Source organism: Nannobrachium achirus, assembly GCF_963921795.1.
Source record: "Nannobrachium achirus genome assembly, chromosome: 10".
Lineage (NCBI taxonomy): Eukaryota > Metazoa > Chordata > Actinopteri > Myctophiformes > Myctophidae > Nannobrachium > Nannobrachium achirus.
Window position 1 is genome coordinate 41118877 of NC_137819.1, and position 19951 is coordinate 41138827.

A 19951-nucleotide genomic window follows, 5' to 3' on the forward strand; every position below is an offset into this window, starting at 1 on the left:
AAGTACAGATAGGGCTGGCCATACCAAAAAATGTTTTACTTAAAGGGGAAGACCACCCATTTTCAATATTGAAATATGTCATTAATATACCTTAGAGGAGTTGTGTGGAAATAGAAAAAAAGTTCCCCCCCTTCTGTGTTGCCTAGAACTGGAGGATTGATTTGGGGGTTTGTATTGTAAAGTACAATGTGTGATGTCATCAAGTTGTAATTTACAATACAAATCCCAAAATCAATCCTCCAGTTCTAGGCAACACAGAAGGGGGGGATCTTTTTTTCTATTTCCACACAACTCCTCTAAGGTATATTAATGACATATTTCAATATTGAAAATGGGTGGTCTTCCCCTTTAAGTACAGTATACTGTAGAGCAAATGTACAGTACTTTATCACTGTCCACCTCTGGATAAAGGGCGATGATTCCCCATTTCCCCCCAAAAGGGCAGCGGCTTTGGCTGTGACTTGCTGCCGGTCTGGTGCACAGCCAGTATGATGCCATAATGGGTTCAGTAGCTGTTTGGTGACAGGTACTATGGTTAAAGAAGCTGTTCTCGTGCATATAAAAGGTTTGCTAACGGACTCATCGGACTCTATGAATGCTGCTAATGAGTGGCTGACTAATGTGCTGCTGACAGTATAAACTATCCTGATTTGTGATCTGTGTAGTTGTGCTTGAGGCAGGGCCAACGCTGGACCAACTAGAAATAGTCTCTCTCTCTCTCTCTCTGGGAGGGGACATGGCTTCAGAGAGGGATCACCTCAGCTATCAAAACATTTCCCCTGGTTGCACTGCAGGGGTGAACTTATACAAAATACAGAACTGCTTAACGGTATTTTTTATATGGTGCTACATGCTAAGACATGAGCCAAGGAGAGGGGACGTGCTCTTGCATCTTAACATAAATATTGGCATCAGTCTGCTGCAGATGTGAACGCTATTTGGTGCTGTGTGGCAAACTAGAGAGTTGGATACAAGACAGTATGGCTTGCCATACAGTACATACTATGCTTCACATTGTGTTAATAGCATTCATTCTTTGATCCTTAAAAGCAGGACACACTTTCCACCCCTCCTCTAACACACACACACACACACACACACACACACACACACACACACACACACACACACACACACACACACACACACGCACGTAGGTTCTAATTCCAGAGGCTACTGCCCTTCTCCCTTCTCGGTTCCATGCTATGGTTCACGTATGATGATATCACATGCACAGACATGCAGTGAACATGAGACGCACCATGTGACCACTGCAGGAACCTTTTTGTGCGTGTGTGTTTTAAATGTCAAAGGTCATGACTACTGTCTAGATTTCATATACTGTAAACAAAAAAATATATAAATGCAATTGCATTTTAATACCAGTGAAAATGCATTACTATGGAAGCCCATTTACTCCCCTGAATCAGAAAAAAAATTCAGTTGCAGAAATGGGCTTCCATATTGTACTGACAGCTGATCGTACATCAACATTTATTGTATTTGTATTATTAGTATACATAACATCCTACCTACAGTACTGTACTGTAGGCTGATACAGAGACCACGTTGCAGTGTAGCAGAGATACAAATGTTTTAATAGCTTTTTACTTCATGTTCTGTTATGTTTCATGTGTCTGTCTGTCAGTGTGTGACTTACAATCTCTGAAATGTGATTGATGAAAATCCTAACATGAAAGAAAAACATGTTTTTTTTGTCTGAATTATGGTGGAATATCAACACTGGACTCATTTTGTTCCTCAGTTTCACTGCTTCTCACAAATGAGTGCAGGGTGCTGATGCTACCCAGGTGAGAGGTACTGGCAGCACCCAGGCCTCCAGTTCATCACAGCAAAGTGATGAGGTAGGATTCACCTCGAAACATGGGCTGCAGATTGTTGTAGTGTTGTTGAGTGTTTTGAAGGTTTGCACATGCAGGGCTCTACATCCGGTATTGTCCCAGCTCAGATTCTGAGCCTGGGACAACTTTCTGGCCAGGGATATCATAGTTTTGGCCCAGAGTTTCTTCTCGCCCCCTATAGTGGCGAAAAAAATAACTTCTAGGAACTCAGATTGCATTCTGTCTGACTGGAGGCCTGTGTTGAGTGCATGTCCACTCTGTCCTTCCAGTCTTTCCCACTATTCTATCAAAGTAAAGTAAAAACTGGCTAAACGAAATGATGTTAAAGTAGATTAAATCACCCTAAAACCAGCGGCTCTCAGTCATTATGCACGTCAAGGATCACCAAATTGATATATTTAGTCACAGACACCCATTTGGAAGTGCCAGGGATGCACATATAGTAGGGCGGCGTGGCTATAAAATCGTTCAATTTTGCGATACAAGCGCCAAACTTGGTAGATATGTTGATTGATATATTAGAAACAAATGGCCACTAGCGGTTTGTTAAACCTTCCTAAATCACCCTCTAGGAGCGACAGTTTTAGTGATAGGAAGCTGAAATGTTGCATGCTGTGTGTGCACTGTGCATGTTCATGTCAATTGGTTAAAAGGGGGTGTGGCAATGGGAGTGGCCTATCATAAAAAGGTGCATAACTTTGATATAGATGCACAGATGTGCACAAAATGTTGTGGAAAGGTTGGTCACGACCCAAATAACAGCTGAGTAACTGTTCACACCATCTTCCAAAAAAGGGGTTTGTCATTAGGACCAGTGTAATACCAGTGTAGTACCAGTACAAAACCAGAAGCTCCCTGTGGTACAAACACCCAGAGGTCGTAGCGGCACGGGGAAGGCCGGGTGGAGGAAGCATGGCTTGGCTTTGCATGTGAGCCTACTGTGGAGAGACGTGGGATACTGAATGAGGATACTGCCTCTCACCATGCGCTGCCTGGACTCTCTGCACCCTCTCCATCAGTTCCTCCCCCTTGATGTTATCATAGGTACTGAAGAGAAGCTGTTTGGCCTCATTCAGTATCCCACGTCTCTCCACAGTAGGCTCACATGCAAAGCCAAGCCATGCTTCCTCCACCCTGCCCTGTGCCGCTACGACCTCTGGGTGTTTGGACCACAGGGAGCTTCTGGTTTTGTACTGGTACTACACTGGTATTACACTGGTCCTAATGACAAACCCTTTTTTTGGAAGATGGTGTGAACAGTTACTCAGCTGTTATTTGGGTCGTGGCCAACCTTTCCACAACATTTTGTGCAAATCTGTGCATCTATATCAAAGTTATGCACCTTTTTATGATAGGCCACTCCCATTGCCACACCCCCTTTTAACCAATTGACATGAACATGCACACACAGCATGCAACATTTCAGCTTCCTATCACTAAAACTGTCGCACCTAGAGGGTGATTTAGGAAGGTTTAACAAACCGATAGTGGCCATTTTGATAAATCTAAATTTTTGATGGCCCGATTTGTTTCTAATATATCAATCAACATATCTACCAAGTTTGGCGCTTGTATCGCAAAATTGAACGATTTGTCATGTTTCAAGAGCTACGCCGCTCCACTAATAAGAGAAGATCAGCGTTTAACCTTTTTTTTATAAAGTGTTTAAAAGTGGTTAACTGATTTTAATGCTATACAGTACATTCATTAATTTGCTGGGGACCGCCTGCATGCTGGGGGTCCCCGGACCCTACTTTGAGAACCACATGACATCACTAAACATTTGCCCATATTCACAGGGCAGCTATATTTTGCTCTTGCAGTATATCATACTTGGGGGTTGGGGTGGATACCCCACTCCCTGTGTATGACATAAGACATAAAATGGCTACCGTGTGAATATGGTACTACTACTGATCCACTCATAGATGATAAATCTTTCGGGCTCTGTGTGTCACAGAGTGGGTGTGTTAGACTGGTCTGATGGGGGTCTACTTGAACTAAATACTGTACTATATGGAGGAAAGTTATCTGGTTTCTTCAATGAACTTTCTTTTTTCTTTGAAAGTATTTGAGTGTTTCAAATTAAGTTGCCAATATATATAAGTGTTTTTTGATGAGGTGAATTTACCAAGAACTTTAACATAAAATGATGAAATACACTCTAAATGTAACCCCATTGGAGCCTACAAGGTCAGATTTAGATTCACATTGTCACTTACTTGGATGTACTGGTTATGTACATGCATTTGTAGAACATAAAGCGCCAATAGAATAAAAACATGATAAAACGACCTAAAACACTCTATAAACAATAAAAACAGGCCAAACATATCAACAGGGATGATTAGTTACAGTTGTGCTGTTTTCATTTGGTTATCATTAATACCTAGCCTACGGCATCCAAAAACAAACAGCTTTATAATGTTTATATCTCTAGCCTAATCATTTTTAGAGAGTGTTTGTTCAGTTTCTTCTCTTCAATAAGCAGAAAATACATACCAATTTCATCCAATCGGGAGACAGGACCAATTTATCAGCTTCAATTTTACAGGGTTCCAGTTCCAATTTGTCTCTGCTATCTTTTATTTCTTCAATTGCAATTTCCCTTGTGTTGTTGTGTTGTGTTGTGTTGTGTTGTGTTGTGTTGTGTTGTGTCCTGTATAAATTCTCGCTGATGATTGGATGAATTTGGAATCCCAACCTGGAAATGTGTTTTCTGATTAATTAAGAGTCAGGTGACTTCTGTTATTGAACGAACATAAAGTAGCAATAATGACTGACTAAATATGACCAAAACAAAAAACACTTCAACCACTTGGTCAGATTAATGCTACAACACTAGGAAGGAACACTGTGTACCTTTTGTATATAACTAATTAATTACAAATACATTATGTATTGTATTATGTGCATTAGGCCTATTAACTCAACTTGAAATAGATGCACTAGCCTATATAATAGTCTATCCATGGGCTAAAAGGTGCATCCATTAACTGTACATTTACATGCATGTGTAACAGATACAGGTTACATTCAGCCCTGTCCCATAAACCAGCCCGTCTACTCTGGACTGACAACCACAACGACCTTGACATTCTCAGGGGGGCGTGTCCTCGTCGCAGGGTGTCCCCACGTGGGCGTGTCCAGCACCACTCGGACAGGATAAATAGCCGTGGCACCTTATGCTCGTCGTGCTTCCACCTTCGAGGACACAGAATTTAAGACTTCCACACAACCGGTACTAGCCTACTTCTATCTCTGATGGCTTGGAGTTGGGACTTAGCCTCTATGGTGCCGAAATGTTGCCTCGTTGCGCATTTTACGCACAGCTTTTTACGCATGGCTAAAGGACCGGTAGAAGACTACCTGTGCAGCGGGACTTTGTGCCACTTCTCTGCCTCATTAGTGCCGTCTTATGACGTTAATAGATTGATATGTTTGAAGTAGTTTTTGGTCATTTGGGGAAGTTTAGGTTTCATTAATTTATAGACTAACTAAACTGCAGAATCCTGGACTAGCTTGCTTCAGTGTGTACTTGCAGGTTGTGTGAGTGGGTATAGGGGTGTACTGTAATAGCTTTCCATTACATGGTGTTCTGCACGCTGTTGTTTTCTCTGTGTGACAATGTGATCAAATTTTAATCAACTCTTTGTTTCCCTTCCAGTGAGGAACTGACCTATTCTGGCAAAATGGTTAAGATTGGAATCAACGGGTGAGTTTGAATTGTGTTTTTACTTGAGTAAAGGGGCAATAGGCTACTACAATATATAGAAATGTTACAAGTACAAAAGTATTGGCTTCTAAATATACTCCAGTAATATATAGCCTATATCAAATTAATCATTATGCAGAAAGTCCTATTTCACAATCATATTCATTATTGGACTGTACTATTAATGCATTAATAACAGCTGGCACATTTGGGTGATACAAGTGAGGTTGGTTTTAGTTACCATGTGTGCTGCTGGGTAGCACAAACTTATAAAACATAATGTATAGGCCTATAATCATTATTTATCAGCAAATGTATGTGTTGTATTATCAATCTAAATCTACAACATAACTAATAGTATAACTAAAGCTGCTAAACAGTGAAGTAAAGTTTTTGCCTTCTGGTGGACTAGAACTGCTGTATAATTGTCGTGATCTATTTAAATAACTGCATTAAAGCAAATGTACCAACTTAATAAGTACAGTAGTATGTGAGTAAATGTAATTTAGTCACCTTCTACCACTGCATTGCTCTTATGTATCTTGAACTTTGTAGTGTGATGTCCACTGAAGGTTGTAAAATGTTCTAGCAACCATGTATTTGAAACACTAAAACTGACCAATTTGAAATACAGCTATTTGTACAACAGGGTGATATGCACAGTGGAGTAGGCAAATGGGTTTAGTTTGGAACAAACTCTACATTTTCTGAGGTCCTGGATTCCTGGTTATTTTCTACTTGTCTTTTATTTGTTGTAGTGCAGTGTTTCCCAAACTAGGGGTCGGGACCCCAGTTTGGGATTAGTGTACAGTTTAATGACAGTGAGGTCATACACCATAGATGATGTCACAGGCTGGCCATGCTAGATCCCAAGTATCCCACGTATGGATCCCATGCAGTCCTTTCAGAGTATAGCATTGTATCTGTCTTGGTTGTGACATAATGTGGGTATAATTCTGGCACTAACGATTGTGTCAGAATTATTATTATAGACGCTCAGGGACTTAACAGTTGATTGAGGGGGAATGCCTCTTTGATGGGTGTTAATGAGGGGTATACTATATGGAGAGGTGGCACCTGAAGCACTCCATCGGGGCACCGAACCAAAACCCTTAACCCAGAGGAAGCTCTGTTGGTTCCAAGTCAGTCAGCCAGCCAGCCAGGGCCTTTTGAACTGGCGAGCGTTCTGCATAGCAGTAATCCCCAGCAGGACTTTAAAAGTGGCAGTCACACAACGGAAGGTTGACTAACTGCCACGGCAGATGGCTGACGAGAGAAAGTCAGGAGGGTAAACAACAATGATAGACTTGACTTCCCTTCCCTGTGTCAACACTGACGCCATAAATTAAGCATTGCTGCTTTATCGAGACTGCCTCGAAATCAGTGTGAGGAAACGCCCGCTTGCTTCTATTATTTAAAACCCAATAGGCAGGTGTCTCCTCTTCACTCCCATGCCAGGGCTCCAGAGTGCACCCATTCTGGGCACACATGCACCCTAAAATCTGTTCGGTAAAACAGTTGAGGTTTTATTGGTTTCACAGGTGCACCTGACAGTGAGCAAGTCTGTGTGTGTATGTTTTGATGCACCTAAAGGATACAGTATGGAAAACATTGAGGCACACAAGTGCAACCAACGAAAGATTTAGTCTGGAGCCCTGCCAACCCTATCTGAACCCAAACATACATTTTGAAATAGTTTCATGATTTATATTTAACCAACAGTGGAAAAACATAACTTTATAATACACAATTGTGAGGTTGTACAGGGCGCATATCAGTTATTTTGATCTGACACATCACTGAACGGATTGTTAAATTACTAAAACTATTAATTCTCTGTTGAAGGGATTAGCCAATTATTTATATTAATCCTTACACCCCTAAAAATAATGTTGTAGGTGTTCTGCTTTTAATTTGATAACAAAGCTGCTGTGTTTTCTATTATAATTGTTTTTACCCCTGTGCTTATCTGTGCACTTGACCTTTACATATAGAACAGGTCTCTTATTTTAGTGCAGGGTGGGCGTGTCACTGGGCACTGCTGTAAACGGACACATGGCACCACTGGGTACATACCATACCATACCATAACCATGTAATATGACACCGGTCTATACTGAAGAAGGCACACACAGTTACATAACGGGTTATGCTGTGGATCTGTGCCACACATTGTAAGTCTAGTCTACTCATCTTGCAATGACTATAATGTAAGATAAATTAGGCTTTAAAGGAGCTATAGTCAACTTTTTCATTGTAGGGCCGACACTTTGTTTACATCCTAGTCTATAGACTAGAATGTAAACAAAGTGTCGGTCTGACAATGGCCAAAATGATTATTTTATCATTATTTTACGCATTTTGTGGTCATTTTTGAATATAAACACATATATGAAGCTTATTCTTTTATAAAATATTTTCGAAAAAATATTTTTATTTTAGCATCCGTTTTTCAAGAAAAAGTTGACTATAGCTCCTTTAATGATTCTCAGGCATGTAGATTTTGATTATGGGAATTTTAATTGAGGGATTCCCTTTCTTTGATGTAAATCCCTGCCTGGTCACATGCAGGTGCTTGAAGGGTCTGTGGTACAACACTATGGCCTCCTTTTGCTGTGGCAATGGTCTTATTTTTAGGTGTCAAGAGTAGCTTTGGGGTGTCTCAGTTATTTCTTCTCTCAGGGTTGCCAAGTTCAATCTGGTCCTAGCTGTCTGATATGGCCCTTTTGGTGTGGTTGTACTGACACCTCTTGGGTGTAAGGAGTACTGCACCACAGTTTTAATTTGGATTTGAACAATAATATTGTCCCAAATAGAACATTGGAGTGCAGCAAGGCATAGAAAAAGACAAGTTATTAATGCATGCTGGAATACAACCCTATTCAAGTTGCACAGTTTGCATTAGGCCTATATGTAACAAACTGCTGTTCCCTTTTTGCATGATAAACATGATAAGAAATGTCACTTTGGCAGCAATTCCTCTGACTTTTCTCTCTAGACCCGTGTTTATTCTGGTAAATATTTGTCTGTTTCTAGTACCCATACTCCTATCAGTGGAACCAACAATGACCATGTTACATTTTTATATCTTCTTTTCTTTCCTGACCTAAGAGACATAACTTGACCAATGTTGTGTTTGCAATAATGAACCAAGTGAACTGATCGGTGTGCTTGCTGTGTGTTTCAGATTTGGACGTATCGGTCGCCTGGTGACCCGTGCTGCCCTCAATGGCGGTGGCAAGGTCGACATTGTGGCCATCAATGACCCATTCATTGATGTTGACTACATGGTAAGAGGAGGACCGCATGTCAACTAGAGTCAGTGGTGGGAAAAGTACTTTAGTGAAAATAGTAATAATACTACACTGAATAAAGGTCTTAAAGGACTGACTTGGAACCAACAGAGCTAAGGTACTTGAATAAAATACAAAAGGACTGGTATAAAAAAATACTTAAGGTACCAAAAGTATATGGGTCATGCATATGTTTCAAATGTTTCAAAATCCCATATGTACTACTGTAGCTCACATACATTACAATGCAACGAAAAGTAAAAATATGGAGATAAGAGGTTTCTGACTGAAGCTGTCTCTCTGCAGGTGTACATGTTCAAGTATGATTCCACCCACGGTGTGTGGAAGCACGGTGATGTGAGAGCCGAGGACGGACACCTGTGCATCGGCAACATGAAGATCCAGGTCTTCCACGAGTACGTCCTCCTCGTTGTCTTCATTTTGTATTTATCCCTGTGCGATTAAGGGAACATTTAGTTTTTTATTTGCTTATTTTTCAGTGGCTCTGAAACTTTCTCATGTTCAGGACAGTGTTAATTCTGTTGGCTAAGACTAAGACTAAACAATTTCAGAAGGCTAAGAATAAGACAGGGACCCCCTGTGATATGTATCTGGACCCCCATCTCAAAAGCACGCCCATTGATTCATGTTGTTGAAAAATGAAAATGTATCTTACTTATAGTAACAGTACAATTACTTGTATATGACTCATGGCCAGGCATATTTCTTGCAGTGGAGTTATGTAATGTTATATGCTATGCAATGTATATTATGTCTATGCTCTAATGAATCACCTTCCCTATGTGTGTGTTATACAGGAGGAACCCCGCTGACATCCCATGGGAGAAGGCTGGAGCTTACTACGTTGTTGAGTCTACTGGTGTGTTCACAACCATCGAGAAGTGCTCTGTAAGTCTATACGTATACAGTATACCTGTTGGAGGGGGGCAAAAAAACTTTAATGCAACCTGTTGATAGCAGTGGAATATATTCAGATATATATTCTTTGAAGTGCTGAACTATATATTTGTTATGTTTTTCTTTAATGTTAAATCTCATCTTAAATCTTTTGTACTGCAAGCTGCTTGGAGACTAGTGGTCACAGTAGAGAGTTGATGACAACAAAAGCCACTTTGCTTCTGACACTTTGAACCCTGGCTCTATCCAATGTAGGCTCACTTCAAGGGTGGTGCCAAGAGGGTTGTGATCTCCGCCCCCAGCGCTGATGCCCCCATGTTCGTCATGGGAGTCAACCACGACAAGTTCGACCCATCCATGACCGTTGTCAGGTAAGACTCCTCCATCTATGGTTCAAGAGAAAAACTAAAAAAAAGTTTATTGCGGCTTTTTTATCTTCTATATTAGTAGATATTAGACTGTGAACTATGCTCGGGTGGCACAGGGGTAAAGTATCTATCCACCCCTGGAGTCTTTTGCATAGGGGTGGCCGAGTGTCTATCTGAACACCTTTGGCCATGTTTGCTATATTGAACGAGAGGAGTAGGACACAGGCGATAAGATACGTCGTCCCGGTGGGGGCTCCTCACTGGCAGTAGGAGGAATTAACTGGTATAACGATTGAATTGGGAGGAAAACAAATTTAAGAAGAAAAAAGTGAACTCAAGGTTGTTTTGTTCTTCTAATCTATAGCAACGCTTCCTGCACCACCAACTGCCTGGCTCCTGTGGCCAAGATCATCAACGACAACTTCGGAATCATTGAGGGACTCATGGTAAGGAACCTAGGCTCTCCGCCTATAATAATGACATGCCGATAATAATGACATGCCGATAATCAGTAAGTGTGTAAGGAGGAAAATATAAAGGTTTTCCATCTTCCTAAAGCCCTTTGCACACAGGACAGTTGCGTTTTTCTCGTTTGCTGCATGAACAAAACGCATTGGATTTGGTGTGCAATGCTGTGCGGAATCGGCGCTGCGGATCCCAAAAGGAGTCATAAAAGGAGTGAAGAGTTTTTTACCGCATGCGACAAGACGCACTAATCGAACTGGGTTCGATCGAGAAAAAGACGCACGGCCGCAGCCACTCGTCGCACGGCCAATTCGGATCCGGTGTGCATGAGGTCGTAGAGAATCATTGTTTTCTTTTTAAAAAGTGAAATTGTCCGTTTTATCCGCACGGATAAACGCGCCTGTGTGCAAAGGGCTTAACTGTCCTTCCACCTTGTGTCATGACTACCAGAGCACCGTCCATGCTGTGACTGCCACCCAGAAGACCGTTGATGGTCCCTCCGGCAAGCTGTGGAGGGATGGCCGTGGCGCTGCCCAGAACATCATCCCTGCCTCTACCGGAGCCGCCAAGGCTGTGGGCAAAGTTGTGCCCGAGCTCAACGGGTAAGATGCACTAACAGGAGGCTGATGAAGACATGCAGGCATTAGTACATACAATAGATGCAATCAAGGAAACATTTATATATATGTTCTCCTCCTGATCGGTCTTTGGCTTAACTTGTCTCTGTTTCTCATTGCCTCGCAGCAAGCTGACTGGTATGGCTTTCCGTGTCCCCACTCCCAACGTCTCTGTCGTTGACCTGACTGTCCGCCTGGAGAAGCCCGTAAGTATAGTAGCTAGTTTGGTTTACTTGAAAAATAATTAAACTCAACCACAGCTAAAGTAACAGACAGTTATGCTGGTGAGATTTTATTACGAAACGAATAGGCCTGTAATAAAGGGGATAAAGGGGTTCTAAAGAGTTCCATGTTCTGTTTTGAACAGCATTTCATTCCTGATGAGTTTAGTTATTTTCCAACGTTACCCTTTCTTAATTCACTGTACAAGCACCTGCACTCATTAACAACAGTTAACAAAGACTCTACTCTAAACAAACATACCTATTAGCTACCTTAACATAGACCCCTACTCCAACTTAATAAATCTTTATTTTATCTCCAGGCCAAGATGGAGGACATCAAGAGGGTTATCAAGGCCGCAGCTGATGGACCCATGCACGGAATTCTGGGATACACAGAGGACCAGGTATAAAACACACCTGTTCAAACATGCAGTCTCAAGATGTAGTGTAAACATGTAGCCACTAGATGGTGACACATCTCTGGTTACTGTTGGGCCAGGACAGGAGTGGACTCCTGAGATGTGTTCAGTTTTAGATAATATGAGCTGATATTTTACATCAATTGTTGGCAGAGTGGCCACAGACATTTTGTTTTTTTCTTGACCACACACACACACATTAAGAACACAATTTAGATAGCATGTTATTTAGACAGATGCCAGGCTGTTTAACTAGCATCCTAGTTTCTTGAGGCACCAAACTGTTCTCTCTGAATTCTATGTAGCCTATATAATGTGATTATTTACCTTGCTGATTGTAAGTCACTCTAAATAAGAGTGTCTTCTAAATACCTAAATTGTAACCAAATTAATGAAATGATGTCATATTGGTGCCAAACACTGACCACTAATAACGCCAAAATTGAGGCCACAACGATCTTAACTGCCTTTCCCTCGTCCTCCTCCTCAGGTTGTGTCCACAGACTTCAACGGCGACGTCCGCTCCTCCATCTTTGATGCCAGCGCTTGCATCGCACTGAACGAGCACTTCGTCAAGCTGGTGTCCTGGTATGTAAACGTTTACACGCTCAGAGGGAGTCTGGCTAGCTGCTCTCCGCTCCTGTGGCTTTCATACATTAACCCATATTAAGCAGCTTCTGCTCGACCTCTTTTACGCTGCTTAAATTGTTGGTCATTAACCACTTTCAAGCCGGCATCCCTGTTTTGGGCATGTCATTATAGGTGACAATTGCTTAAAATGTCTAAATATTATTATTATTATATTTTAAAGAAATGCAATTTTTTGGCAAAATAGCAGCTCTTCACAGCTCACAACAAATTGTGATGTGATGCATTGTGAACTTGTTTTCAGTATTCGCCATACGACAACGTTTAGATAGCTTGTGTGGTTAATAATCAAAAGTAGGTCAAGGTGTTGCTTTTAGCTGGTGTATTGGAGCATACAATATTTTGGCAGGTCACTCACTATAGTTTGAAGATTCACTCACTATAGTAAGTTTAATTCTGTACATCCCACAACATTTGGGGTAGCCTATATTTTAGCCTATATATTATTTGACAGAACAATAGAGCTACTATCCCAATATTACTGTAGATTTTCTGTTCGATAGAGTTTTCCTGCAACACCAGCTTACAGCGCAACGTTTCTTCTCTCCTGAACCCCTTCCTTTCACTACCTTTAAGGCCCTTTTCCACCGGCAGCGATAACGATGACGATAGCCATAAAATATCACAGCGATAATTATGCCTTCACATTGATGTCCGATAAAGTTATCGGACATCAATGTGAAGAGGTGCCAATTAACAGCCGCTCACGCAGAGCGCACCTCCAGCTGTTTGTCAGAGACCCAGTTCCATATCACTGTGATCTTAACCACATCGTTGTTGATCCTAACGATGTAGTTGTCGGCTATCGTTGTCTTTATCGGTGTTGGGTGGATGCTGCCGATCCACTTCAATTGAAAACCCACTTTTTTAAATCGTTATCGTCATCGTTATCGCTGCCGGTGGAAAAGAGCCTTTAGTCTTCTTGTCTCATTTGCGATACTAGTGCGGACAAGCCTGAATCGCTAGCGCTGCCCTCCACACCCTCCCGTCTAGCATCAGGGTCTGGAGCTCGGCAGTGTTGTTAGCTTCCCTGTCGCGCAGCAGTTTGTGTCTCTTTCCCTTCCTAGCTGTGCCCTGGGTTGACTCTCACAGTGTCAGTCTGATAGGGTGCCTGACACAGTGCCCAGCCAGCCACATCCTTCTCTCTCTGACATTGTCTGTGACCCGTGGGAGGCCCCTGTAGAGGTCCACGTTTCTGATGTGGTTCCACCCATATGACACCTAGTGCCATTCGCAGCATTCATCCAGGGCCCTTTTCCAGCTGTACTAAACAATGTCCTTCCTTGTTCTTAATTTTGTCCGAGTCTATCTGTGCAAGTCTAATCCTCTATGCTAAAATCTAACCTTAAAACTAACCTCTCAAGCATTACCTGCTTCCCTGTAAATAGCTACATAAACACGACAGTAACTATTCAGGGAATTAGGCTCCTTTTACTAACTTAAACTCAGAAAAACTATGCCTGAACCTAACCTAAACCCTAACCTCACAAAAACAAAATGCCTAAGCTTAACCCTAACATCATAAAAAAAGAAAGCCTTTCTATCAGAAAGATTTTCTGTCAGAAAGCATTTAACAAACAAACAAAGGCATACCTACAGATATTCAAACCCATGATGTTAGGATTGTGGACCTAACATCCTCACTATAGGCCAGCAAGTTTGCTTTTTTTGTTGCAAATACTGTAGCTTGCAAATACCATGCAACAATCTTGCATGCTATTTGAACCTCCTTTCCATCTGATAGAAAGCTTAGAGGGAAGACTTCTTCCTTCTACACAAGTCCCACCCCAAACATCTTCATCTCTCTCCCTCTCTCACTAACTCTAGGTACGACAATGAGTACGGCTACAGCCACCGTGTGTGCGACCTCCTCCTGCACATGTACAGCAAGGAGCATTAGTAAGGACCAATTATATGAAGATATGGTTGAAAATGGGTGATGTGCTCCTGATGTGCCGCTCAATTTTATGTCTTGCAATCTGGATCACAAGAAAAATATAAGATTAAAGGGGTCTGGGTCCGGTGCAGGCTTTTAACGTTTTTTTTTTTAACGGTTTGAGTTGAGCATGACTGCTGCAAGTTAACAATTAACAGCTAACAATTTGGAATATTTTATTCTTATTTTATTTCATCTGGGGTGCTAGGGGGGTGCCTGCCACAGGAAGAGGGGGAGTTGGTGCCGGAAGGTTATACTTTATTAATTTTATTTATTTTTTTGTTTTGTGTAGGCTAGTTGTATGGTCTTGGTTGGTTTTGGGATCATCTGAGATGACTAACTGTCTATTAACTGTCTACTAACTATGGGTTGATTGTTCCAATAATACGGGCTGAATGAGAAAGATTTGACTTTAACAAAGTGCTCTCTCCTCCTCCTCTCTCTCTCTCCAGCATTTTTATGTTTTAGAAACGTTTTGTACTGATTAGGTGCGTGGTCTACCTATGTTATTGTCTTTTCTAGATTGATATTCCTATGCATTGTTATATTGTTGTTGATGTACTGACATATTATCCTGCTTATTATATTGATGTATTACTTGCTTATTGTAAGTCGCTTTGGATTAAAAGCGTCTTCTAAATGCCTATATTGTCTCTCTCTGTCTCTCTCTCTACCTCTAGGTACGACAACGAGTACGCGTACAGCCACCGTGTGATCGACCTGCTCCTGCACATGCAGAACAAGGAAGCCCACTAAATGGACTTGTGTCATCTTTCAGTTCATCCTCATGGGAGCAACTCTTAGTTTACATTTCCTTTTTATACAATAAACTAACCCCTGTTCTGTTCCATCTGTGGACTAATCATAGGTATATTACCTATCTACACAATTATTACAGTTTTTCCATCACTGAACTGTATTGCCTAATGGATGTTTTTTTTACTATCAATAAAACTCCTCCATTTGTAACATATTGTATCTGCCTTTCTCTGTGGATTTGTGTGACTGAAAGTGGGGTATGATGTAGAGTAGTGTAAGTGTAAGAAATGGACATTATTCAGTGATGAGGGTTTGCATTTTATGCATTAAGGCAGTGGTTCTCAAACATTTGGTGTTTCACTTGGTGACTTTGAAACTGACATCACCAATTTACAATTTAGGCATTCAGCAGACGCTCTAAATCCAGAGCAATTTACAATAAGCAAGGTAAACACAAGGTCATGCACCTCAAATGCATAGAAATTGTAATCTAGGATCATAGGTAAACCAAGAACCTACAGTATCATCAGTTTAAACAGTATCCAAAATTAAATAATCTGTATACATTGAAACTATACAAACTATATGCCACTTCAAGACCCAGACACGGACACAGATCGTTGTTTGGAATAACTGAAAATAGTAGTCTACTACAGTAGCCCATATCACCTCAATGATAAAAATACCTATTTATTATTTTCCAACGGGAAAAGCCGAGTCACATAGGTATTAAAGTGACTCACTAGGCACAGTGAGTCAAGTTTGTGACAATGTAATTGAAAGTTCTTGATATGAGCTTAATGGCTGGATTATATATACGGCATAGCAGTGGGCGTGGTTTTCTTAAATAAAAGGTTTTATGGTCATGATTCACTGTAGGATCCTGGGTGGCTTGATTCTAGGCTTAAAATAATTGATATGAATGTTTTTGTAAATCTCTATAGGGGCCTATTGGGAAAAATGAATGGATGATTTTTTTTGTGACACCAGAAAATGCCCACACTGCTATGCCCGTTGTCAAATAGAAAAAAGATTGCAGTAGGCCTACAAGCCCTACATGATGAAAATGCATATTGAAACACAACAAAAAACTGCAAAAACATTTACACTAGACAGGGCATTCATAGCCTATATTACTTTTTTTTTTTATATATATATATATATTTTTTTTTGGTAAGTACATTTTGATGCCAATACTTTTGTACTTTTAGTCAAGTACATTTCGAAATCCGGACTTTTACTTCTAACTGCTGAGTATTTCTACATGGCACGGCAGTATTGATACTTTTACTTAGTGGTGTATAACAGTAGCCTACCTTTGCCACCACTGGTATTGCGTCTCTCAGCAGTCAGCAGCACTCCCCCCTCTAGCTCTGGTCCATCACGTCACCTCCAGTGATGCTCTGACAGACCCGTCGGCAAATGAATAGACCGCGTTTTCTCAGCCCTGCGAGCGCTCAACTTGAATCATAAACAAAACTACTTCACTACTCACCAAACCAAAGGTAGTTTTGCGTTGTTGAAAGTCTATTCTCCACGGTGGTTAGCCCCCTCAGCACCCCACCCCACCCAATCTGCAAAATACACTATTTTTGGCATGAAATAAAGTGCATCCAACTCGACTGCCGCTTATTTCCGGGTTGTGAACCATTGTATCTGTGGTGGCCGCTGGGTGGCTCGAGGTGGGTGCGTTTTATTTCATGACAAAAATAATGTATTTTACAGAGTAGGTGGGTTGCTGAGGGGCTCACCACCGCGGAGAATAGACTTTCAACAACGCAAAACTACCTTTGGTTTGGTGAGTAGTCATGTAGTTTTGTTTATTTTGACTGAAGTTGAGCGCTGGTAGGGGCTGAGAAAACGCGGTTTATTCATTTGCCGACGGGTCTGTCAGAGCGTCACTGGAGGTGACGCGATGGACCAGAGCTATCCCCCCTCCCTCTTCCTCTGCGCCAGGGCCGGATGTAAGCTCTAGTAGTAGGTGGGGCGAGAGGAAATGCCAGGGGGGCAACCTTTTTAGGGGGTCATAACGCCAGAAATGCATAAAAACCTATGCATTTTGGCACACTTATACCAATGACACACCATGCTGTGTACAGTACAAGTCACAGAACTTAAGAAATAAAATACACAAAAAAGTAAAAAAATAAAAATAAATCACACCCGTGTGAACTGAGCGGTGGTTTACCCACCTCATAGATCATGTGTACCGATTTTTGTGACATTTGAAGAAAATATGTAGGATGCGTCTTGACCCAAGGAATCCAGGGAAAAAATAATTTTAATTTTCCGATCTACGGTTCAAGAGTTACGGGGCAAAACGTAAAGTGGGCCGTTATAGCGCCACCATGAGGCCGAGTGATGTAATTATTTTTCGATTCATTCTTAAAATCATTATGAATCTCCTCTCCGAGGTTTGAAACTGTAGCTCCTATGGTTTACGAGAGAAAAATACTTGCAAGTGATTTCTTGCATTGTCCCATTATAAGTCAATGGGGACAATTAAGCGTCGTTTTTTGCCGATTACGTCGGCATGGTAAGGCGGATCGGAACGAAAGGTAATAGCACACCATTCCCGGCCGAGCCGCACATTTTGATGTATATATTGCGCGAGTGGCGTAAATGGTGCGGCACTAGTTACGCGCCGAAGTTTAGGCTACATACAGACAGACACGGACGGACGGAGACCCACACACACGGCCACGTATAGGAGCGTTCTGACCACCGCTCAAAAAAAAAAAACACAAAAAAAACAACAAAAGGTTAAAGAAATGATAAATAATGTGATAGACAAAAGACAGACATGTTACTGGTGTGATAGCTATATAAACTGATGTGATTGACAAAGATGAATGCAAATTATACTATAAACTGATATAGATATAGATTGATACACTGATATGACACTTGATAGATGATAGATATGATACTGGATGGATAGATTGATACACTGATATGACACTAGATGGATGATAAATATGATACTGGATAGATTGATACACTGATATGACACTAGATGGATGATAGATATGATACTGGATAGATTGATACACTGATATGAGACTAGATGGATGATAGATATGATACTGGATAGATTGATACACTGATATGAGACTAGATGGATGATAGATATGATACTGGATAGATTGAGACACTGAGATGACACTAGATGGATGATAGATATGATACTGGATGGATAGATTGATACACTGATATGACACTAGATAGATAGACAGACAGACAGACAGACAGACAGACAGACAGACAGACAGACAGACAGATATGACACTAGACAGACAATGAAATTGTCATTATTTCCTCCAAATTTGCGACAAGGAAAACAAAAGCACGCATCTAGCTTCACTGAATATTCCAGCCATGGTCTTCCACGGTACCAGCCCGGGCTGAATGCGCGTGCTGTCTTGCCAAAATGACGTTTTGGAAACACAAGATTAGCGGGCTGTGATGGTGCTGTTGTGCTCAAGCCAGTGCTGTTAGCAGCGGCCACTGCTGCGTCGTGTACGGCGAAGCTTTCAGGCTGTGTTGCGGTGGTTGTGGAACTCAATGGATCGGGTCGAGGAGCAGCAGGTCTACCTCCCTGCGTGCTGCTATCGGCGGCCGCTGCTGCGTTGCGAACGGCGACGCTTCAGCTTGTGTTGCCGTGCTTGTGGAACTCAATTGGGGGTTAGGGTTTGGGTCGGGTCGAGGAGCAGCAGCTCTACCTCCTGCTCCCTGTGTGCTGTTATCGGCGGCCGCTGCTGCGTTGCGAACGGCGACGCTTTCAGCTTGTTGCCGTGCTTGTGGAACTCAATTGGGGGTTAGGGTTTGGGTCGGGTTGAGGAGCAGCTGTACCCCGAGTCGACGACGGCTCGGAGCCTGCCTCTGGACTGACTGGAGCCGTAGCAGCAGTGCTACTCGCGTCGCGAGGTTTAGAAACCAGAAATCGACGCATATTGCCGCAAGACGCACATGAGCACTCTCCCTGGAAGGTCCTTAGGGGTCAAAGTCAATACAGCAATAGTTCCGTCAGTCTAAGTTAGGAAGGAAGTCCTTTTCAATCGTCCGTTATGTGTCTCGTTGTAGGGGTTAGGGTTAGGTTTAAGCATAGTTTTACGGAGGTTAGGGTTGGAATAAGGTTTTGGTGGTCGGACCAAAGCAAATTAAGGGTGTTCGAGGACAGACATATATAATATTTAAATGACAAAGGGATAATATGCAAACATGGACAGTCTGACAGCAGATTTTTTTTTTTGTCGAAATGGCTCTTCAACGGCGGCGAAACGGCCAGACAGGTTAGGTGAAAACACTCTCCTCCAAGGCAAAAGTGCCACGCAAAAAGGCCAAATCCATGTAGGCGAAAAAATCATAGGCAAAAGCAGGCAAAAGCGTTGTTGACCGGTCCACTGCCAAGGTGCATGAACTGGAGCGGCGTAACAAGGCGCTGGAGAAGCAGCTCCAGCAGGCGCTGGATCAGAACGAGGAGAGCGGGGACTCCGGGGACTGGCGGGGAGGACTGGAGGTTCACCCCCTCAGGGAGGCGTGTCCGCGTCGCAGGGTGCCCCCACGTGGGCGTGACCAGCACCACTCGGACAGAATAAATAGCCGTGGCACCTTGTGCTCATCGTGCTTCCCACCTTCGAGGACACAGAAGACTTCCACACAACCGGTACTAGCCTACTTCTATCTCTGATGGCTTGGAGTTGGGATTTTGCCTCTATGGTGCCGAG

The 19951-nt window shown here is 42.1% G+C and overlaps 1 protein-coding gene across 1 annotated transcript; it reads left to right on the top strand.

The window, feature by feature from the left end:
• Positions 1 to 5554: 5554 nt before the first annotated feature.
• Positions 5555 to 15221, top strand: LOC308293051 (glyceraldehyde-3-phosphate dehydrogenase-like; the record flags this gene model as incomplete). Its single annotated transcript, XM_080735481.1, has 11 exons — positions 5555 to 5577; positions 8765 to 8867; positions 9177 to 9286; positions 9689 to 9779; positions 10044 to 10159; positions 10521 to 10602; positions 11072 to 11223; positions 11366 to 11444; positions 11783 to 11866; positions 12372 to 12469; positions 15146 to 15221. The coding sequence occupies 11 exons, from the start codon at positions 5555 to 5557 to the stop codon at positions 15219 to 15221; spliced, it is 1014 nt and encodes a 337-aa protein (XP_080591607.1).
• Between the last annotated feature and the right edge of the window lie 4730 nt (positions 15222 to 19951).